The 24,481-nt window shown below is 36.7% G+C and overlaps 1 protein-coding gene across 9 annotated transcripts in view; it reads left to right on the top strand.

The window, feature by feature from the left end:
* The window catches only part of RASAL2 (RAS protein activator like 2), a 368,857-nt gene that overhangs the window by 241,404 nt on the left and 102,972 nt on the right, over nucleotides 1-24,481 (top strand). Inside the window, exon 2 of one of the 9 annotated variants that reach the window (XM_050766868.1) lies at nucleotides 19,291-19,398. The exons of 7 other annotated variants lie outside the window; for them this stretch is intronic. Coding sequence is in view for 1 of the 2 variants with exons in the window: in XM_050766830.1 (XP_050622787.1) it covers nucleotides 22,773-22,878 (106 nt within the window). In the remaining variant the exon portion in view is untranslated. Of the gene's footprint in view, nucleotides 1-19,290; nucleotides 19,399-21,050; nucleotides 22,879-24,481 lie in introns of those variants that run through there. One more of the 9 variants, XM_050766830.1, reaches the window with a different exon arrangement.

The raw sequence follows: 24,481 nt of genomic DNA, 5'->3' as shown, positions 1-24,481 counted from the left end.
GACAGTATCTCCTAAAGCTGAACAATGCTTAGTGACCCAGCAATTACACTCCTATTTATGTACCCAATCGAAATGTATACCTAGGTTCATCAGAAGACCTGTACAAAAATGCTTATAACAGCACTATTTATAACAGCTAAAAATTTGAAACTACCCAAATGCTCATCAGCAGTAGAATGAATAAATTGTGGTTTGCTTATAAAATGGAATTCTATACAGCAATGAAAAAGAACAAACCACTACTTCATGTGACAGAATGCATGAATCTTACAAATGTATGTTGAGCATGAAAAGTCTCAAAATAATACTCACTGAGTGATTCCATTTATATAGAGTTCAAACTGATCTAGGGTGATGGAAATCAGGATAGTGATTATCCATATGGGGGTAATGACTGCCAAGGATATATATAAGAGAGGCCTCTGGCTGGTGGTAATGTTCTGTAGTGGTGGTGTTTTCTGGTTCAGATGCTGGTTACTAGCATGAATTCCATTTGTGAAAACATATTGACCTGTATGTATGTTATTTGTACACTGTTCTTTTTTTCTTTCTTTCTCTTTTTCTCTTGAGACAGGGTCTTTCTCTGTCAACCAGGGTGGAGTGCAGTGGCCCAACTGATCATAGCTCATTGTAACCTCAAACCCCTTGACTCAAGTGATCCTTCCACCTCTCAGCCTTCTGAGTAGCTGGGACTATAGGTACACAAGACTACACCTGGCTAATTAAAAAAAATTTTTTTTGTAGAGATGGGGTCTTGCTATCTTGCCCAAACTGGTCTTAAACTCCTGGCCTCAAACAGTCCTCCCATCTTGGCCTCCCAAAGGGCTGGGATTACAGGTGTGAGCCACGACTCCCAGCCTATTTCAGTTTCTATACATCAGAAGTCTAGGCAGAATGCAGCTAGTTCTCTGCTCAGGGCCAAAACAAACATATCAGTCAGACCACGTTCGCATCTGGAGCTCAGAGTCCTCTTTCAAACTTGTTCAGGTTGTCAGCAGAATTCAGTTTCTTGCAGTGGTAGGGCTGAGATCCCTGTTTTTTGCCTTGCTGTTGGCAAGGAGTCACTCCCAGCTTCTAGAGGCCACTGTTATGTCCCATTTCCATGGCCCCCTCACTACTTGGCACTTACTTCTTCAAAGCCAGTGAGAGACTCTTACTCTGATTGGATGTATGAGTTCATTCTTGCATGGCTAAAAAGAATTACCTGAGACTGGGTAATTTATAAAGAAAAGAGGTTTAATTGGCTCATAGTTCTGCAGGCTGTACAGGAAGCATGGCAGAATCTGCTTCTGGGGAAGTTTCAGGGAGCTTTTATTCATGACAGAAGGCAAAACGAGATCAGGCTTCTTACATGTAGGCAGGAGCAAGACTTGGGTTGGGGAGGTGCTACACACTTTTAAACAACCAGATCTTATGAGAACTCACTATCCTGATGACAGGACCAAGGTGGCATGGTGTTAAACCATGAAAAACTGTCCCCATGACCCAGTCACCTCCCACCAGGCTCCACTTCCCGCATTGGAGATTATAATTTGACATGAGATTTGGGCAAGGACACAGATCCGAACCATATCATTCCACCCTTGGCCCCTCCCAAATCTCATGTTCTTCTCACATTTCAAAATACAGTCATGCCTTCCCAACAATCCTTGAAGTCTTGACTCGTTCCAGTATTAACTCAAAAGTCCAAAGCCCAGAGTCTTAGAGAAGGCTAGTAGTCCCTTTTGCCTATGAGCCTGTATAATCAAACACAAGTTAGTTACTTCCAAGATACGATGAAAGTATAGGCATTGGGTAAATACTCCCATTCCAAAAGGGAGAAATTGGCCAAAAGAAAGGGGCTACAGGCCCCATACAAGTCTGAAACCCAGCGGAGCAGCCATTAACCCTTTTCCCATTTAGAAAACAAGAAGTGCAGCTCGCTGCCAGCGCTCATTTAATTTTGCATAAACATACTCTTTGAGGCTGAAGCAAATCTGACTGATTTTCAATGTGAAAACAAAATATAAAAACTGTTCTTGGAGTTAGTTCTAAATAGAACTAACATCAGAATCATCTCAATCATCAGAATTGTCTATTTCAGAAAAATTGAATTCATCAAACGAATCTTTGGCCAACAACTGTTGCAGAATGACGTTAACATCACACATAGGAATGCTACGTTTTCTAGGATTTGACATTTTTAGCAATCGAGAATTACTATATTTTGTAAATGGAAATACCAGTACTAAAAACAGAATGCTATAAATAGAATGATGTCTTTTGTTTTCAAAGTTGATATACTAGAGCAATATGAAAATAATAATAAAAATGAGATATTTCATGGCAAAGTTATCTTGGGGTAAATGGTGAAACTGCAGGCTCTGCCAACAAGTATTCTTGGGGCAAATGGGAGAAGAATTTAATCTTAAGGCTCCAAAATAATCTTTGACTCTATTTCCTACATCCAGGACACACTGATGTGAGAGATGGACTCCTAAGGCCTTGGGCAATCCACTCCTATGGCCTTTCAGGGGTCAGCTCCTGTGCTGTTCTCATGGGCTGTTGTTGAGTGCTGGCAGTTTTTCCAGGTGCAGGGTATAAGTTGTTGCTGGCTCTACCATTCCAGAGTCTGTAGGATGGTTCTTCTTACAGCTCCACTAGGTAGCACCCCAGTGGGGATTCACTGTAGTGGCTCCAACCCCACATTTGTCCTCTGCACTGCCCTAGTAGAGGTTCTCCATGAGAGCTCTGCCCCAGCATTAGGCTTCTGCCTGGACATCCAGGCTTTTCCATACATTCTCTGAAATCTAGGCACAGGCTCCCAACCCTCAGCTCTTGAACTCTGTGTACCCACAGGCTTAACACCATGTATTTAAGGCTTTCAGCTTGTACTATCTGAAGCAGCAGCCTGAGCTGTACCTGGGTCCCTTTGAGCCATGGCTGGAGTTAGACAGCTGGGACACAGAGAGCAGTGTCCTGAGGCTGCCTGGGGCAGCAGGCCCTGGGCCTGACCCACAGAACCATTTTGTTCTCTTAGGCTTACAAGCCTGTGATGGGAGGGGCTGCCACCAAGGTCTTAGAAATGCCCTCAAGGCCTTTTCCCTAGTGTCTTGGCCATTAGTACTTTGCTCCTTTTTACTTATGCAAATTTCTGCAACCTGCTTGAATTCCTCCCCTGAAAATGAGCTTTTCTCTTCTACCACATGGCCAGGCTGCAAATGTTTCAAGCTTTTACTCTCCATTTCCCTTTTAAATATAAGTTCCAGTTTTACGTCATGTCTTTGCTCATGCATATGAGCATAGGTTGTTAGAAGCAACCAGGCCACATCTTGATTACTTTGATGCTTAGAAATTTCTTCTGCCAGATACACTAAATCATCATGCTCAAGTTCAAAGTTCCATAGATCCCTAGAGCAGGGGCAGAAGGCCCCCAGGTTCTTTGCTAATGTATAACAAAAGTGACCTTAGCTCCAGTACCCAGTAAGTTCCTCATCTCCATCTGAGACTTCTTCAGCCTGGACTTCACTGTTTATATCACTATCAGCATTTTGGTCACAACCATTTAACCAGTCTCTAGAGAGTTCCAAACTTTCCTCATCTTCCTGTCTTCTTCTGAACCCTCCACACTCTTCCAGCTTCTACCAGTTAACCCAATTCCAAAGCTTCTTCCGTATTTTAAGGTATCTTTATAGCAATGCCCAACTCTTCAGTACTAATTTTTTGGCTATGATGTAATCCAGTGTAACACAACTGTAATCATGATAGTGACTGTACCATCACCTTGGCCATAAAATATAACCTAATCTAGTGGCGTGGTTGTCCCATCATATTACAGATTCCAGGCCCTGAGGGTAGAGAATTATACAAGGGTGTGTTGGCTTATGCCTGTAGTCCTAGCTACTCAGGAGGCTGAGGTGGGTGGTTCACTGGAGCCTAGGAGGTCAAGGCTACAGTGTGAACCAAGATTGTGCCACTGCACTCCAGCTTGGGTGACAAAAATGAAGCCCTGTCAAAAAAAAAAAAGATACATTTTCAGATTACAAAATTTTTTCAGTAAAAGAGACTATACACATCACCTACTTTTATACCACCTAGCAATGATACATCATGAAAGGACAATTACAGAGAGTATTACTCATTAATATAGTTCCAGAAATCCTAAACAAAATATTAGCAAATGGAATAATACATTATGACTAAAATTGGCTTTATAACACAAATGCAAAGTAGATTTAATATTAGAAAGTTAGAATAGTTTACCATTAATGAACTAAAGGAGAAAAATCTTACAATCATCTCAATTGAGCAAAAACGACATTTAATAAAATTTAACAACTATTCATAAGAACTCTTAGCCAAACAACAATAGAAAAGAATTTCTTTACTCTGATTAGTGATATGTACAAAAACCCCTCAACAAATATGTGTAATGGTGAAAAGCTTTCCCTTTTAGATGAGGACCAAGGCTAGGATGTCCGTTATCACCCTTGCTATTCCACATTGTAGTAAAGGTCTCAATCAATACAGTAAGGCAAGAAAATATGTAAGGACTGGAAAATTAGAAACTTTACAAGTGATGTGATTGTTTAGAAAATCCATTAAAAACTTTACAGGCATTGAGTTTAGCAAGTTGCTAGATAACAAGATCCAGAAACAAAACCTAATTGCATTTCTATAGATCAACAATAAACTGAAAGCGAATTTTTAAAAATACTGTTTACAGTAACAAAATGTCAATAACCTAGGAGTAAATCATTTAAAAGATGTGTAAAACATCTAAAAAGTAAACTATAAAGCTTTATTAGGAGAAATTTAAGAATAATTGAAAGTAGATATATACCATGCTTCTGGAGTTGGAAAACTGGTTTTTGTGGTGTTAACTTTTACCCTAAATTCCTTTATAGATTCAATGCAATTCCAATTTTAAAAATCTTATGATGCCTGGGCAACATGATGAGACCCCATCTCTACAAAAAAATTGAAAATTAGCTGGACGTAGTGGCACATGCCTGTGGTCCCAGCTACTTGGGAGACTGAAGCAGGGAGGATCACTTGAGCCAGGAATTCTAGATTGCAGTGAGCTGTGATCACACCCCTGCACTCCAGCCTGGGTGACAGAGCAAGACCCTGTCTGTCTGTCTTTCTCTCTCTCTCTCTCTCTAGCTATCTATATATTTGTATATATTAGGATAGCCAAAAACTCTTTTAGAAACATAATTTAGGAGCACTTGCTCTGTCAGCTATTAAGGCTTTTTGTAAAACTATATTAATTGAGACAAAGTGGTATTAGTGTTAGAAATAGACCAATGAAACAGAGTAAAGAGTCCAGAAACAGACCTGTGCCTATATGTACATTTTACTTATGATAAAATTGACACTGCAGAGTGGTGGGGAAATTAAGGTCTTTTCAATAAATGATCCTGGCTCATCTGGAGATCCATATGGAAAAATAAAGTGGAAGTGGATTATTTCTTAACAATTTACATAAAAATGAATTCCATCTAAATTATAGACCTACATGTAAACTACCAAATAGTAATAATACCACTTTTAGAATATATTATAGCATCTTCATGACCTGAGGATAGAGAAGTAATTATTAAATCAAATAGAAAAAAGCACTAATTATAAAGAAGAAAAAGGTGATAATGTTTATTCATATTAATAACTTCTGTTCATCAAAAGACACTACTGAAAATGCAAAAAGTCAAGCTATATAAACCAACAAAGAAATTATACCAGAATATTTCAAGCATCCCGACAAATTGATAAGAAAGACAAAACCCAATAGAAAAATGGGCAGCGACTTAATAGGCACTTCACAAAAGAATATAACCAAATGGCTGTATACATTTAAAGAGGTGCTCAGCCTTACCAAGGAATCCCAAGTTAAAACCACAACAAAGGGGCCAGGCGCGGTGGCTCATGCCTGTAATCCCAACACTTTGGGGGGCCGAGGCAGGTGGATCACGAGGTCAGGAGTTCAAGACCAGCCTGGCCAAGATGGTGAAACCCTATCTCTACTAAAAATACAAAAAAAATTAGCCAGGATGGTGGCAGGCACCTGTAATCCCAGCTACTCAGGAGGCTGAGGCAGAGAATCGCTTGATCCCAGGAGGCTGAGGCTGCAGTGAGCCGAGATTGCGCCACTGCACTCCTCCAGCCTGGGTGACAAACACACACACAGACACACACACACACACAAGATATCCCCACACAATCTCCAGATTGGCTAAAATTTAAAATCTGATGATACTAAAGTTGTCAAGCATATAGAGCAATGGGAACTCCTACATTGCTAGTGGGAGTGAAAATTTGTACAGTTACATTGGAGAACACTTTAGCATTATCTAATAAAATTGAAAGTAATGCTAACTCAACATAAATACATGCTTATGTACATGAGGATGCATGTACAAGAATAAACAAGCATCCATTATAGCCCCAAAATAGATATAACCTGGAAAAAAATCAGTAAAATGAGTTTTAAAAAGGTGACATCATCATGTAGTAAAATGAACAAACTACAGTGACACACAGCAACATTAATAAATCTTTAAAATATAATATTTAGTAAATCAAAATCAAAAATGTGTCTTATTATACTATTTATATAAAATTCAAGAAAAGGAAAAAGAAATCATGTGTTGAGATATGCACATTTCAGTGCTAAAACTAAATAAAAGCAAGGAGTGTTTACTCTGGAAATAGGTATAGTGGTTATCTATAGGGTGAAGGGAATTGGGATCAGGATGGAGTATTTGGGAAATTATTTGTTGCAGACAATGTTCTAATTCTTGCTATGACAGTATTATAATTCATTAAAATCTACATTTATGTTTTATGCTATTCTCTGTGGAGTATCATATTTCACAATAAAAATAAAGGCATATATTGAAGACATTTTTATTTCATCATATCTATACTTGTTATCCTTAAATGCTGCATCTTATTCCACCATAGATTTATCTGTTCCCCTCCTTTTGAATACTTGGAGTGCTTTTGTTTTTTTGCAGTTGCCAACTTTGAATTAAGCATCTTTGTACATATATCCATGTTCATTTGCTTGTGCTGGTATTTCTGTAGGATTGGTTTCTAGAAATAGAATCAAAAGATAATTTGCATTTCATATTTTGATAGATGCTGTTAAATAGCCTTGCAAATTTGTTCAGCCTGTCTTTTCTATTTGAAGCTTTTAATTTTTTATTGTTCAATCTTTCTCTCTTTTCCATTGTAATTTCTGGCTTTTGTGTCATGCTTAGAAAGGCCTTTTTCAACTTCAGTTTGTGTCTTTGTCTGGAATTTATTTTTGGTTATGTTAAATGAGATTTTTTTTTTTCAGCCGCATAGCTAGTTGTCTCAGTGCCTTTTTTTTTTTTTTTTTTTTTTGAATGGTCAGTTCTTTGCACAGTGATGTAAAAGGTACCCTTTATGATCAGCTAAGTGTTCATATGTCTTTTTCTATTAAGCTGATCTATTTCTATGTCAGTGTCACAGTGTTTTAATGATTATAATGTTTTTCTCTTACTGATATAGGAAATTCTAATTAGTTCTTCCTTTCAAAAGGTATTTGGCCTTTTATTCATGTATTTCCTTTTCCAAATGAATGGTAGTATCAAGTCCCTCTATACTCCTAGCCAAAAACAAAAAATGTGTGTTGGGATTTCAGTTGGAATTACAATGAATGTATAGATTATTTGGGAGAGAATTTACTTTCATAAACATTTTAAAATTCTAGTCATTTTTAACTTTATATAAAGAGCGTATTTTATATATTCTTTTGAACTTTTTCCATTTAAATATTATATTACTCATCTCTCCATTTTTTGCTATAGTTTATCTATTTGACTACTGTATAATTTTTACATTGTTTAACTGTAACAACAAATTTAGATTAAGAGTTGGGGTTAGGGTTGGTATTCAGGTTCAGTCTCTTATTGAAGTATATTGTATTTCCTTTGTTAAGAGTTTTGCTCTTGGTGTCAGTGCTGCTACGAACATCCTTGCAAATGTCTTCTTTTCTCCTTTATAAGTTCCTCTTTGGTATGTACATAGGAGTAGAATCTCTGGGCTTAGGGTATATAAATGTTCAACTTCAGCAATGCCAAACTGTTTCCCACCAGCAGTATATATGAAATCTTGAGTCGTCTACATTCTGCCCAATATTAATACTTGGTATTGTCAGAATTTTTAGTGTTTCTCATGGGATGAAGATAAGATGGTTGATTTTTCATATCCTGACTACCAGTAGTACCGAACATTTTTCATAAGTCTATGGCTATATATGTTATGCTTTTGTGAACCTCTTCTTTATATCTCTTGCCCACTTTTCTATTGAGTTGGTCATGCTTAACCTATTAAGAGATAGAAGTTCTTTCTATGTTCTTGATAGTAATCCTGTGAAAAATTGTGGGTCTTGTGAATATCATTTCTCAATTTCTGACTGGTCTTTTTACTTTCTTTATTTAAGGTCTACAGATGGACAAAAGTTTATAATTTTAATATAATGGCCAACGTCTCCAGTCTTTTATAGTCAATACTTCTTGTTTGTTTCCTTTTGTTTATTTTTCTTTTTCTTTTTTTTTGTAAGAGACAGAGTCTTACTCTGTCACTGAGGCTGGAGAATAGTAGCGCCTTCTTGGCTCACTGCAACCTTCTCCTGGGTTCCAGCAATTCTTGTGCCTCAGCCTCCTGAGTAGCTGGAATTACAGGCACATGCCACCATGCCTGGCTAATTTTCATATTTTTAGTAGAGACTGGGTTTTGCCATGTTGGCCAGGCTGGTCTTGAACTCCAGACCTCAAGTGATCCGCCTTTCTTAGCCTCCCAAAGTGCTGGGATTGCAGGTGTGAGGCACCACACCTGGCCTTGTTTCTTGTTTAAAAAATCATTTCGTATCTCCAGTGTCTCCAGATATTTTTTGTTAATTTTAAAATTTTTTTCTTGACACTTAACTCTGTAATCCCAGGAGCTGGTTTATACACTTTTTTCATATTGATGACTCTTTCCTGCTATGTTTATTGAACAATCCTTCTTTTCCCTCAGTGATCTAACAGCACCCTGTTATCTATAGTTTCATGGTTTCCTGCAAATATCTTAATTTTTCTAATGAAGCTTGTCCCTAGTTTGTAGTTCTTACTGCTTTTTGGATGGGATCATTTTTCCCATTAATTTTTCCTAATTGATAACTACCGGTATACAGGAAAACTCTTAATTTCTGTATATTTATATTTACTCTAACCATCTTAATAAATCCTTTTATTAATTGTTTTTCAGTTGTTTGTCTTGTCTCCCTCTGCCATCCCCACTTAGGGATACACCTTATTTTCTGCAAATAATTATCATTTGTTTCCTTCTTTCAATACCTATGTCTCTTACTCCTTATCTTGTCTTACCACCTTGGCTAGGACCTCCTACCAGTAACATATAACCCTGGTGAACCCACATCCTGTTGAAAAATAGTGGTGAGTTGGATATCTTTATGTTATTCCTAACTTTAACAAAAATGTTTTTAATGTTTTATATCTATCTATAATATTGCTATTGATTTCTGGTCTGTATTCTTCTTTAAGCTAAGAAAGTTTGGTATAGTCAAGGCAATAATAATATACCTCCATCCCCACCACCCTGGGTGGGGTGGCAGATATTCAGCCAGTCCTTCCACTCCTGCCCTACCGTCTTTGGGTTCTAACCCCTATTGCTCCTAGGCTGCAAACCTGTACTATATGTTACTATACTGAATACAGTAGGCAGGTATAACACAATGATAAGTATTTGTGAATGGAAACACAGAAAAGGTACAGTAAAAATATGATTTTATAATCTTATGTGACTACCATCTTATATACAGTTCAGTATGCCACATATGCCTGTATTCTAAGATTTCTTTTTTTAATTTTAATTTTATTTCTTAAATTGACATGTAATAATTATACATATTTACAGGGTGCATAGTGATGTTTTGATACATAAGATGTGTAGTGATCAGATCAGGGTAATTAACATATCCATCATCTCAAACGTTTATTATTTCTTCCTCTTAGGAACATTCAGTATCCTCCTTCTAGCTATTTGGAACTATACATTATATTATTGTTAACTACAGTCATCCTACAGTGGTACAGAGTACTAGAACTTAACTCCTCTTATCTAGCTGTAATTTTGTATACTTTACAAAATCTTCCTATGTTCTGAGATTTCTTAATAGAAAGGGTACAGGATCTTGTCAGTTGCCTTTTCAGCATGTGTTGATATAATCATTTTGTTTTTACGTTTTAATCTCTTAATACAGTGTCATAATGATATTGTATTAAAATATTTGTTCATTTCTCCCAAGTCACAAAAGTAAAGCCAGGAAACTTAAATATAGCAGGTCATCGAAAATACAAATTTGTTCTTTGCAGTATTCTCAAAGCCTTAGAATTTTTTGTGTTTTGTCATCCAGCACACTGACCTCGCGCTTATCCTTTTACTCGGCTTATCTACTTTCATTTTACAAAACATCATTTTGGAATTTCCTAAGATATTTAAATTTTTGTTATTTATTAACTCTGTGCAGAAAAACTTGGAGTCTCTCTTCATGCCGACTAATTACACGACTGCTGAAAAATGAAGATGCAATTAAGGAAAGCAAGGCAGCAACTTACTACCATTTATTCTATGCCGTAATCAGATGATGATGGTGAACTCTGATTTTATTATAAATGACTGTAGATCTTTGATAAACCTTTGATGTTACTGTTGTTGAATTAGTTTCTCCTCTCTCTTACAGCAGCCTCTGTTGACCACAAACCTTAAGATCTTTTTAGCATATGAGACCTTAATCAATGATAGAAGAAAAAAAAGATTCGTGTTTGCAATTTTGTGGTTTTTTTTAAAATATGGACTCACAAATTGTATAAGCTTCAGGTCCCACAACACATGAGTCTGCCTCTGGGTATAAGGGGTGAAGAGTGGGGGTTTTATTTTCCCCAGTTCTTGCCCACAATTGTGCTATCACTACTAGAAAGCTGATCTCTATGATGGGGAGCCAATAGTTTTTTGTTTTACTTTCAATAATTAAAGTTAATTTAATCTATTTGATTAAAATTTTGTCTCATATCCTATTTAACTCCACCCCCCACCCCCACCATGGAGTAGGAGATATCCAGCCAGTTCTTTCACTCCACCACCCCTGCTCTACCCTCTTCAACTTCTAACCCTTCTGGCATTGGAGTAGGGAGACAGGATTGGAGAAAAGGCGTTCTGGTCTGATGCCACAGTTTTTACTTACCCAGACATGAAATTACAAGCCTCTGTTGGTTATTGCTGCTTTTCTAGCTAACATTGGCCATGAATTTTAATGCCTTCTGTGTGTGTTCCAATGCTGGTTCTCTTATAGGTAGAAGGGTGCAAACTCTTCAGAGGGACCCATAGGGAGCATCCCCACTGTATAGTTCTTTGGTGTTGGAGATCCAGCATCCATGATATAGACCTGGTTCTCTTTTTTGGTGTCTACTTAGCTCATAGTAATCAACTATATCTTTCCTTTGCATTCTTGTTCTTCCAATCAGCCCAAGGTTACAGGCTGCTCCACTGTAGTACCTTGTTCAGGGTTTTATTTTACCAGGGCTGCGATAACAAAGAACCACTGACTGGGTGGCTTAGACAACAGAAATGTATCGTTTCATGGTTCTGGAGATTAGAAGGTGTCAACGGGGTTGTTTCCTTCAGAGGGCTGTGAGAACGAATCTGTTGCATACCTTTTCACCTTGCTTTCAGTGGGTTGCTGGCAATGTTTGGTGTTCATTGGTTTGTAGGTATGGGTGGGAAGAAAATAATGAAACTTTTATCCCTTTGGTTTTTATCTGAAATAAGGAAAAGTATACTTCACTAATATTTGCTTTATAGATTTGGAGCCCATGTATATCATTTATGAATAAATATACTAGAGATATGAAGTTAAATTTTCTATTGATATAATATTTAAGAAGTACAGACCATGAGCTTCTTGAGAACAAATCTTTTTCAAATTTGTCTCTATATTCCACAAATGTAATGTATTTTATTGTAATGTTAATGAATTTCTGAAGTAGATAATAATGTAGTTCTGTAAAATAGTTCTGCCATTTAAACTCATTCAAGATCAAATGGGGCATGTTTTACATATCTGTTGGTGCAACTGTTTTATCCAACTACAGCCCAATTTACAACAGATTCAAATACTAACCAGAAGGAAATTAATGAGTTGATTGTGGTGTTTGTTTTTCAGTCAGAGGTGTTTTCTGGATACATCAGATATAGTGTTACAACAATCCAGGTGATAAATGTATTGAACATTTTTGATAGTTGCAGCTTTTAATGTAAAAAAAGAAAGGTATGAAAACCCTTGACTTTTTTTTGATTTGCCAAAACATTTCTGTAATAATGTATACATTTTCCATAGCCATTAGTACCCATTAGCTTTTTTTAATTGAACAGTTGGCCCTTCATATCCCTGGGTTCTGCATGTGTGGATTCAACCAACCATGTATCAAAAATTTCCAAAAAAAAATGCATCTGTACTGAACATGTACAGACTTTTGTTCTCATCACTATTCCTTAAACCAGTGGTCCCCAACCTTTTTGCCACCAGGGTCTGGTTTCACGGAAGATAATTTTTCCATGGACAGGAGGGAGTGGGGTGTGGGGGTTGGTTTTAGTGTAATTCAAGCACATTATACTTATTGTGCATTTTATTTCTATTATTATTACATTGTAATATATAATGAAATAATTGTACAACTCACCGTAATGTAGAATCTGTGGGAGCCTGAGCTCGTTTCCCTGCAACTAGATGGTCCCATCTGGGGGTGATGGGAAACAGTGACAGATCATCAGGCATTAGATTCTCATAAGGAACACGAACCCTAGATCCCTCACATGTACAGTTTACAATAGGGTATGTGCTCCTATGAGAATCTGATGCCACCACTGATCTAACAGGAGGTGGAGCTCCAGCGGTAATGCTTGTTCACCTGCCACTCACCTCCTGCTATGTGACCTACTTCCTACCAGGCCATAAACCAGTACCAGTCCGTGGCCTGGGGGTTGGGGATCCCTGCCCTAAATAATACAGTATAGTAACAATTTACATAGGATTTACATTGTATTAGGTATTACAAGTAATCTAGAGATGATTTAAAGTATATGGAAGGTTGTGCATAGGTTATGTACAAATACTATGCCCTCTTTTATCAGGGATTTAAGCATCCATGGATATTGGTATCTGTAGGAGGTCCTGGAACCAATCCTCCATGGATACAGAGGGATTACTGTATATGACTTAAGGTCTATAACATGATGTTTTGATATACATAGTGAAATGATTACTACAGTCCAGCAAATTAACATATCTGTTATCTCATATGCCTTCCTCCCTCCCTCCTTCCCTCTTTCCCTCCCTCCCTCCCTCCTTCTCTCCTTCCCTCTCTTCCCCCCTCCCTCCCACCCTCCCTCCCTCTCTTCCCCTCTCTTTTCCTTTGTAGTAAGAGTATCTAAAATCTACTCCCTTGGAAATTTCCAGTATAAAATATTATTAACCATAGTCCTCATGTTGTACACTAGATCTCTAGATTTAGCCTACATAGCTGCAACTTTATACCCTTTGACCTAATTCTTCCCATTTTCTCTGCTTCAGGTAACCACTATTCTGCTCTTTGTTGCTGTATGTTCGTTGTTACGTTTGTTTTTGTTTTTTTTTAATTCCACATATAAGTGAGATCATGCAGTGTGTCTGGCGTATTTCACTTAGCATAATGTCCTCTAGGTTCATTCAAGTTTTTGCAAATGGCAGGATCTCTCTCTTTTTCAAGGATGAATAATATTTCATTACGTACACACCCACCCACATCATAGTTTCTTTATTCATTAACAGGCATTTCAGTTGCTTCCATAACTTGTGTTGTGAATAATGGTGCAATAAATATGGGAATGCAGATATTTTTATAAGATTGTGATTTCATTTCCTTTGAGTAGATACTCAGAAGAGGGGGGATTGCAGGGTCATATTGCTAGTTCTATTTTTAATTCCTTAAGAAACCTCCATACTGTTTTCCACACTGGCTACACAAATCTGCATTTCCACCAGCAGTGTACAAGAGTCCCCTTTTCCTTGCACTCTTACTAACACTTGTTATCTCTTGTCTCTTTGATAATAGCCATCCTAAAAGGTGTGAAGTGATATCTCATCGTGGTTTTGATTTTCATTTCCCTGGTGATTAACGATGTTGAGCATCTTTTCATATACCTGTTGGCCATTTTTATGTCTTTTGAGAAATGTTTATTCAGGTTCTTTGCCCATTTTTTAATTAGGTTATTCAATTGTTTGGCATTGCATTGTTATATATTTTTGATATTAACCCCTTATCAGATATATGGTTTGCAAATATTTTCTCCTAATCTGTAGGCTTCCTTTTCATTTTGTTGATTGTTTCCTTTGCTGTGCAAAAGGCTATTAACTTTTATCCTGTTCCACACATCCAAAGGTAGATTTAAATTAACATAGTTTTCAATGTAAAATTAGACAAAGCATTAAACAGCCTCATTAAACGCTCATAGGAGCAAATAACCGTGTCAAATACCCTGATCAGGTATGGAAAAATTTTGCTTATTTAACAAATATTAAGCACTTACTATGTGCCCAGCGTTGACTAATGTTCAGTGAAATCCTTTTGTTAAGAGATACTTGTGAAAAACAGACTATAAACGTTATTTATTGGTGGCAAGGAGTAAAACAAACATCTATATGCTATAAAATTCAACTTAATTTTTCCATTTCTTCACATTAGAAACTATGGGGTCTGGCCTTTTTATTTTGCCACTGACTCTGGATTCCTACACAATTTACTTAACTCTGTTGTAGTGTCTCAGATCACTGATCAAGGAAGAGTTTTACTTCTCATTAAATAACTGTTCACCTTCACCCTTCATACCTCACCCAAAATATCTAAAAATGTTATAGAAGAAACTCCAATATGGAATGTGGTTCTGAGTGTCGGCTCTGAAATAAGAATATCTAAGTCTTCACCCAACCTCCAATACTGGCTGTATGACTTCGTCACTTCTCTAAACCTTTGTTTTCTCTAAACCTTAGTTTACTTACTTATAAAATGGGAAAAATGTTACTACAACTTTATAGGGTTGCTATGAGGAGTAAATGAGAGGTTAATAGCACCTCACGTACTACCTAGTACATTGTAAATGCAGAATACATTTGATCTATTATTATTGTTGATACAAATATTCAAATTATTGCTAGGCCTAGAGACAAACTGCAGGAGATGTTACCCTAATTACTTATAGAGCGGTGCTAATCATAGATATATTGGGTTTATATATCCATCTACGCATCTACTCAATAAATATTAGCTAGCTACTATTTGCTTGGTATTTTGTTAGGTGCTAAAAGTGATAGGCTTCAAGAATTGTATATACTATGAGTAAAATGTAAAATTTAACTTTATATTAGAGAAAAAATATTTCAAGAATAATTCTGCATTAGCTACTTTCTGGGTCTTCTTGAGAAGGAGTTATCTGTTCATTAACAACAGCTGTCACTTTATTTACAGTTTTTTCTTAGAAGAATAGCTTTAGTATTTAAAGAATCTGATTATCTTTAATTTTAGATAGTCATTAACATCTTCAGAGTCTGCCTTTAGCTTTGAATGGAACATTTCTATTGAGTACATGTTTTATAATACTGTTGACTACCTTGCTTTTTTTTTTATTACTTTACATCTTGATGCCCTTTTTCACTGAAATCAAAGCACCTTCTATGTATATATTAAATATTCATATGATGGGAATACTTCTTCTGATACTAACATCCTTGTTACACTGTGGCTCTGCATGTCTAAGTATTGCTTCCTAAATCTAGATAAATGAAAATTCATCTTAGCTTCATTAGTTTCATCGGCTCTAATCATATAATACCTTATATGATCATACAATACTGTATCTCCTCACTAAAATACAAGGAAAGTTATAGTTTGATATTTAAGCTTCTTTGAGGAAAAATATTGTATGTGTACAAAGGAGTATCAAGATAGGGATGCAATCATTGTATCTATCCTCTAGTTGCCTGTTATGTTATGTTATGTTATGTTATGTTATGTTATGTTATGTTATGTTGATGGAGTCTCACTGTCACCCAGGCTGGAGTGCAGTGGCGCGATCTCAGCTCACTGCAACCTCTGTCTCCCGGGATCAAGTGATTCTCCTGCCTCAGCCTCCCTAGTAGCTGGGACTACAGGCACACACCGCTATGCCCAGGTAATTTTTTGTATTTTTAGTAGAGATGGGGTTTCACCATGTTGGCCAGGCTAGTCTCGATCTCCTGACCTCAGGTGATCCACCCACCTCAGCCTCCCACAGTGCTGGGATTACAGGCATGAGTCACCGTGCCCGGCCTAGTTGCCTTTTAGAAAACTAGTTATTCTTGCTTCCAATCCTTTATCACAATAGTGTATTGAATGTCCATAAGTTCAGTAGTAATCCTCCAAATATTTGAGACATTATTTTAATATGATATAGATTATTACTTTGAATTATACTTGCAATCAGTACCCATGATTTCTCAGTCACCATTGCTTGAAGACACTTTGTTGTTCAAATAAATGTCTTTTTATGATACTGAAATATAATTTGTATAGTAGATTATGCATGGAGTAGCATACCTAATTTTATCCTTAAAATGTCAACCAACATCAGAGTTAAATTTCTCGATTATAATTTTTGTTCTTGGTTTTGTAAGAGAATGTCCTTTGTTTTAGAAAATGCACACTGAAACAGTTGCTGGTAAAGGGAATAATGTCTCCAGCTTCCTCAAATGAGTCAGGAAAAATGCATATATATAATAAAAATATACACAGAGTGATTCAGCAAAGTTGGCAAAATGTAAACCGTTGGTAAATCTGGAAAAAAGATATTCAGGAGTTTCTTATACTATTTATATAAAGTTACTAAAAAATCTTCAACTTTAGTTACCAGTTTAGGAAAAGATCACGTATTACTTGCCTTTGTTCATTCTTGAATATCTAGCATTAATATTTTCCTATGTGCAAGAATACTAAAGCAGGAGGAAAGAGACTGAGTTAATGGTTTTGGTTTCTTCAAGAAGGATGGAAATCCCAGAGGAGTTAGGAAGAAAATATGTTGATTGTAAAATTAGAAGATAACACTGATCCGCTATCACATTTTAAAATTACTTGGTACCTCCCCCACCCCGACAAAAAAAAAAAACAGATTATAGAAAACATCTTATTTGGACATCCTTTTGAAATATAAGGCTTCCACACAAAATCTTGTACACAAATTGTTCATGACAGCATTCTTCATAATATTAAAAGGTAGAAACAACCCAAATGTCCATTAGTGGAATATTTTCGGCCATAAAAAGGAATGAAGTACTCACTAAAACATGGATGAACCTAAGTAAAAGAAACCAGGCATAAAAGACCACATATTATATGATTTCAGTTGTATAAAATGTCCAGAATAGGCAAATGCATAGTGTCAAAAGTTAGATGAGTATTTGTTAGGGGCTTAGGGGCTGGGGAGTATACAGAGTGACTGCTAATGGACACAGAGTTTCTTTTACGGGCCATGAAAATGTTCTGTGATTAAATAGTAGTAATGGCTACATAAATGTGGATGTATTAAAAATCACTTAAAAAGGAGGAATTTTATAGTATGTGAATTATATTTCAATATAGCTCTTATTTTTAAAAAGTAAAACCTTGCCCATCACTCTTGCCTCGGAGTCTTCCTGTGTAATTAAAGGTAAGCCAAAGACCCCTAACATTACGTGATCTGGCTTCCTATTACTCCACAGTCTGATCTCCTTTTACTTTTTCCCTCCTCATTCCGGTCTAGCTGCACTGCCTCCCGGCTGTTCTTGCCTCTAGCCTTTTTATTGGTAGTTCCTTCTTCCTAAAACTCACGACCTTTAACTGTTTCGTCAAATGTCAACCTCTCAGCAAGGCTTTCCCTGGCTACCCTCTCTGAAATTGTAAACCTCCCCCAAATTACCTATTTGCTTTACCCTTCTCCTTGGCATTATTTACCATGTAACACAATATATATTTTACTTTTTTATCTTGCTATTTCTCTTCCCCATAAAATATAAGCTCCATGAAGACAGAGGTTTTGTTGCTTTTGTTCACAACTGTATGTTAGGGCCTAAAATAATGCTTGGCACATATTGGCACTGATGTTGTTGAATGAATGAATCTGAAAGTGTAAGTACAGGCAGCTATAACAAAAATCAGGAATACTAAGTAATTGAAGAAAGGGCTACGTATTTTATGCCCTTTATTAAAATAAAAATTAAGTATCTCATGGGACCATGAAACTAAAGGAGTAGAAGGAAAGCAATAATTTGTGTCTTGAAAGCAAAATAATAAAGACAATCATTCAGTTATTAAAATGAAAATAAAACTTTATTTGACCCAGGCAGATCATAGTTATTTTACTTTTCAATGATAAGGACTTGGTAGATATCCAGACATACATTAAGTACTGAAAATATGTTGCCTGAACGGGCAGTGCTGACATAAATCAGGGATCATGTAGGTATGGCCCATGCCTATTTTTGTAAATAAATTTGTATTGGAATACAGCCATGCCCATTAGTCTGTGTATTTTCTATGGTTGCTTTTGTGCTGTAATAGCAGAGTTAAAGTAGTTGCAACAGATTATATGACCCACAAAATTTAAAATATTTACTATCTGGCCCTCCACAGAAAAAGTGCATTTGTTGACCCCTGCCTAAATTGGTCTTTGTGGAATATGGAATGTGGAATACAGTAGAGAATCATGACCAAACCTTCAGAAGTTTACATTTCATTTCCTGGACTGGCTGTGTTCTGTTGGACAAGTTAAGTTCTATGATTTTCGGTTTCTCATCTGAAAATGAATAGAATACTTCTCTCACATGGTTGCTTAAGAATTTTAACTGAGATAATGTGTATAAAGCACTTAGTGAAGTGCCTAGTAAACAGTAAATGACAACCCAGTAAGTAGCACATGCACATGTGTATATACATATATACAGACATGTGTGTACACACAGGAAATGCATGTGCCCTCAAATAGGAACTGTAAGTCACCAGTCATTCTCCAGACACTTTCTATATTTTTAAGTAAGTAATGAATAAAGTTAAATAGTAAGTACTTACTACACATAAGACACCATGATAAACTGCCAAAATGTATGGGATTTTGTTTTTTATGTAGAAAATTATAGTCAAGCATTCTTTTTTTCTTTTCTTTTTTTTTTAACCCCCTTAGAAACAGGGTCTCACTCCATCACCTAGGCTGCAGCACAGTAGCACAGTCATACCTCACTGCAGCCTCAAACTCCTGGGCTCAAGCGATCCTCCTGCCTCAGCCTCCCAAGTAAGTGAGACTACAGGCATGTGTCACCACATCCAGCTAATTTTTGTATTTTTCGTAGAAGTGGGGTCTCACTATGTTGCCCATGGTGTTATCAAACTCCTGGGTTCTTCAGCCTCCCAAAATGCTGGGATTATAGGCATGAACCACCATGCCTAACCTTCAAGCATTATTTCTAACAGCCCTATTTACAGTATTTTGATGCCCTTGACTCACATTTTAGCAAAATGTACAGCCCACTATAGAGTTTTACATTTTCAGGTAAGTTTCAATATTTTATTTTTAAGGAAGGACTAATTCATGCTATGTTCTGATTATAAAAAGAGGAAAACAGTGTAATGCCTTATATATTATATTATGACAAAATTTCAATCTAGAACTTTTTCTTGGGTGCCTCATTTTCTTTTTTTTGAGATGGAGTCTCGCTGTGTCACCCAGGCTGGGGTGCAGTGGCGCGATCTCGGCTCACTGCAACCTCTGCCTGCTGGGTTCAAGCAATTCTCCTGCCTCAGTCTCCCAAGTAGCTGGGATTACAGGCGTGCACCACCATGCCTGGCTAGTTTTTTTGTAGTTTTAGTAGAAACAGTGTTTCACCATGTTGGCCAGGCTCACCTTGAACTCCTGACCTCAAGTGATCTGCCTGCCTCAGCCTCCCAAAATGCTGGGATTACAGGCGTGAGCCACAGCGCCTGGCCTAGGTGCCTCATTTTCTAACTGTCAGTATACAGAAGGCAAATTCATAGGGCTGGATTATTTTGATGACCTTTCTAACTATACAGTGTTTTCTTTGTTAAAATAAATAAGAGATTTAATTTTTTCTTAACAAAGTTATTTTGGTTGTTAAATGTGAAGACCAATGGTATGAATCCTTAAATCAGGAATATGTGTGATTCTTCAGTATTAAGATATCTGCAATACATGGAATTATAATCTCACTTTCAATAATAATTTAGTAAACAGTTGTAAATCTACTATATGCTAGGCATTACAATTTTTTAAAAACTTAGTAGAACAGAAATTTTGTCTTCTAAAGGTATGAGATATTGTTGAGAAAAACATCATGTAAACAAGTAATTTTAATAAAATAATAGTAGTAACAATGAAAGTACGGACGTGAGAGCCATTAATTCTACTTTAAGATGTCAGGGAAGACCTGGAGAGGTGACGTTTGAGCTGAGTCTCAAGGGAACAGTTCAGTATTGTCAGATGTGTATGGTAGAGTGATACCACACAAGAGGTACCAAAGTCATTCAGCAAAAATCTTTGAGCTTCTACTGTGTGTCAGAGAATGTTTTAGGCAGTTGAACAAAACAAAACCGTTGTCTAATTGTTCTAGACAAATGAACAAAACACACATGACTTTTTTTCCTGCCACTTTCGTGAGGTAAATAATACAGAATGACTGAGTCGAGAGGAGTCTGGGGGTCCCTGACAAGAAAAAAGCAGAAGCCCCGTCACACCAGGAAGTTTGAATGTAATCCTTTAGGCTACTGATTTCCAATCCCAGAGCTCCAGAGATACTGGTACATCATGAAGTTATTACAAAGGAATTAGCAATTCATGCTTTGATATTAAGCATGCATAGCCTGTGGATTTTAATAAAATGTCTTTTACACCTATTTTTATACTACTTTTCAATTTTTTATAGTTATTTTCAGTAATAGAAAGTCATTTAAACATATGAATTCATAATACCTTTTTCGACAGTTTTTATTTTCTCAATCGTGTGGTACTGTCACTGTAACTACTTTTAAGTAATTGTCAAAATGATTACTTTTTAAATGAGGTCCTAAAATATTCAGCCTGGCATCTCCTGCCAGTGTTGAACCTGGTAAAACTTCTAGAGCTGCCATCTAAAACTTCAGTTAGTATTTGATGAGCGCCATCTAAGTGCCAAGCACTGCTCTAGCCACTAGGATTACAAAGATTCATATAAAACTAGGTCCAGGTCCATGTCCTCAGGTAACTTACAGTCAGAATGAACTAGAGTCTAGATTAAAAATAAATAAGACTGAAGTAAACATGGAGAAAAGGGTATAGATTCAGGATATGTTAAGGAGGTAGTAACTCTTAATGAGAATCTCTCACTGAAAGCAGACTACTAGAATAGAAGCAAAGATCGGATTCTTAGGAAAAGAGCTAATGTTTTGCTAATACAGGGGGAAAAAAGCTCTATCTTTTATTAAGAATATTGTTTTCTCTTAGTAACAAGCCTAATTAATCTCCAGAGAACAAGGATATTAATGATTTATGGATCTGTGAACATACCTCTTCTGCTTGATTTTTCTCTGCCTAGTAATAAGATATAAACCTGTGAAATAATCTTAAGTCAAACCATGAAAATATGTAATGTAAATGATGTAAAAAATTCATCTGAATCTGATTCCTTCACAGTGATGTTGCAGAACAGTCATTCTCTATGTTGATCTCTGTACCTTCAGCCCAACAAGCTTACTTCTCTTACTTCTTTCAGATTTCAGCCTTCTTTCCTTCACACACACACACACACACACACACACACGCGCGCGCACTCACACTTCCTTTCTTTCCTCGCAAAGAAAGACAGCTATTGACTAGAAGCCCAGAATTGCCCCCAAGTTCCGACCACCAGCTCGAATTCTTATGAAGTGGACTTGTAATATCCTTAATGTTGCTGTTGGCAGTCAGTTACAGATTCCATTATTGTCGATCAGTGCAGTCGCCATGCGAGGTGGGGGGAGGAATGGGAGGAGGAGAAGAAAGGAGGGATGAGAGCTTCCTATTCACAGATTTATCAACCTGCCTTTTCTTGCAGGAAATCTTCGTAAAGGGGGCTGTTGAAATAGCTAAAGCAGGAAGGGGAAGGGGGCTTCAGTTCTTGTGGAGAACTGGAAGGAAATTTGAAAACCTTTCTCCTCAAAACAAAACAAAATGCTGAATTTGTTCTTTTGTCTTTGTTTTTGTTTGATATGCTTTACTTAACTGATTAGCTATTGTGCTGTCTGGTTATCTAAGCTGCTTCCAGTGTAGGAACCTGTTTCTTTTTCTTTGAGTGTCTTTATTCTTTATTTTCGTATGCTTTTTCCTGTCATTAAACACACTTCATTATTCAGTGTTATCCTGGCTTTTTCTTTCAGACTGAAGCATAACACCAAGAGACAGAAGGACAAATCTCCCTTCTCTTCTCTTATACCACCCTCTTTTAACCCTATTTCTTTCCCCCTCCCCACCCCCGTTGTATTAGATTGATGTCACAGAGACAGAATTCAGAGTGGAGGGAGGATCACATTTTCTCTTTCATCATTATTGCCTAGCCAGCAATTTAAGTGTTGGACCCCCAAGAATTTAGTCTCTGTATCCTTTTTTTCTCACTTCATCATTCAGTAATTGTGCTCTGTATGGAAAAGTTTTCTGGCTGGAGAATGAGTCTCCTTTCCCCCGGTGATGTGGCGGAGTGGTTGGATAGTAGCACCGAAGAAGAGAAGAGCCTTCTGTCATTTCTGGGTACGGTAGGGCTTGCTTGTTCTTTTAACCCTTTATTGTCTGAACTTTTCTTACTTTTGGGAATAGGACCCCAAATTCTCTAAATTCACTTTTGCATTTTTAAAAGGAGAAGAGGAATTAAGGGAATATGTTTAAGTCGTTTGCTTTTCAAATTTTGCTTGTCTATAGAAATAGTGCCACCAACACTCGCTATGAGAAGAGAGAGATTGCTTTGCCTTAACAAAGAGTGCTAGCTCCATTCAAGGCTTACCATGTCATCTGGCCAGCTGTTCGTGGTATTTAGACAACTTCTGCCAACCAAAATAATATTATTGTTTTACTTTACTCTCAATACAGTGATGGTGAGGCGTGCTATGTGAGAGTGGGAATAGGCTTTGTGTGCATGAAAAGCCAATGTACAAATCGAGAAGTAGCTTTTATGCAAGGTGTGAAATATTTGTAATGTTTATATATGATTTCTACTGACTATATAAAATAGGACACATGGACCTCCGATTACTTTAACTTTGCGTTTATGAACGCTTTCTAATAAATTTCTAAGTAAAGCAATTGTTTGTCTTGGGGTTATTGATATAATAAACAAATTATTAGGAAAGTTAGGTTGTAAATCCAGTCATATCTTAAATGTGATAGAAGAGCTTGATACTCATTTAAAAGCCTATTTGTGAATACTTTCGTTAGATTAATTATAGCCTTCAAATTTATCTTTCTTATAAATTTTATCTTATATTTTCCTAGATATAAGTATGCCTTTATTATAAATGGACAAAATTCAGTTGATCTTCTAATTTTCTAATTTATTCCTCATGAATATTCTGTATGACCTATGGATAGTCTTCTGCCAGTCCAAAAGATATCTCTACTATTATTTGAAAATCTTTCTTGTAGTTAGCATAAGTTTCTTTTTCAATTCCTTTGTCAATCTTAGCATTCTGCTTCTTTTTTTTTTTTTTTTTTTTTTTTTTTTTTGCAGTTTAGATGTAAAGGTTCATCCTAATTAAGTCTTCCTAGGTACATATATTTAGATATTAATCCGACTCTTAATTTGTCTACCATGGCCTTATTTATCTTGGGCATTTGGATGACTTTAAGAAATATGTGTACCTCTTAAGCCTTCATTTCTCTGAAGTCTATCTCATTCTGCTTGCTTCCCATTCCTCTCCCCTGACCCACGCATACATACACATAGAGAAACATCAGTGAAGAAACAAATACAGATACCCCTAAGTAAAACCAACCACTTAGACTCTACTACATCATGGGAAAGGAAGGCAGAGTTATCATTAAACATATTTTCTGTGCTCTGGCATACCTTTATGAATTCTAATTATCTAGCCTAAAGATTAATTTATTTCTATCCTTTTTTTGTGGGGAGGGCATTATCCCACTGTACCTGAAATGAATTTGGTTAATAAAGATGAGTAGTGCCCCCACCCATCCTTGTTCCTGTCCCCTGATTAGGGGAGTTAGTATATTCCTATTTATCCACAGATGGATAAATGGAGGTAATAAAGACGAAGAATGTTAGAACTTGCTTAGAAGAAAAAAATGCAAATGTCCATAAATTATGATGTTGACTTCTGGGTAGTCAATTCCCAATTAT

Source organism: Macaca thibetana, chromosome 1 (genome assembly GCF_024542745.1).
Source record: "Macaca thibetana thibetana isolate TM-01 chromosome 1, ASM2454274v1, whole genome shotgun sequence".
Taxonomy (NCBI): domain Eukaryota; kingdom Metazoa; phylum Chordata; class Mammalia; order Primates; family Cercopithecidae; genus Macaca; species Macaca thibetana.
Note: the sequence above shows the minus strand (reverse complement) of the source record. Positions and strands in the feature narration are given on the sequence as shown.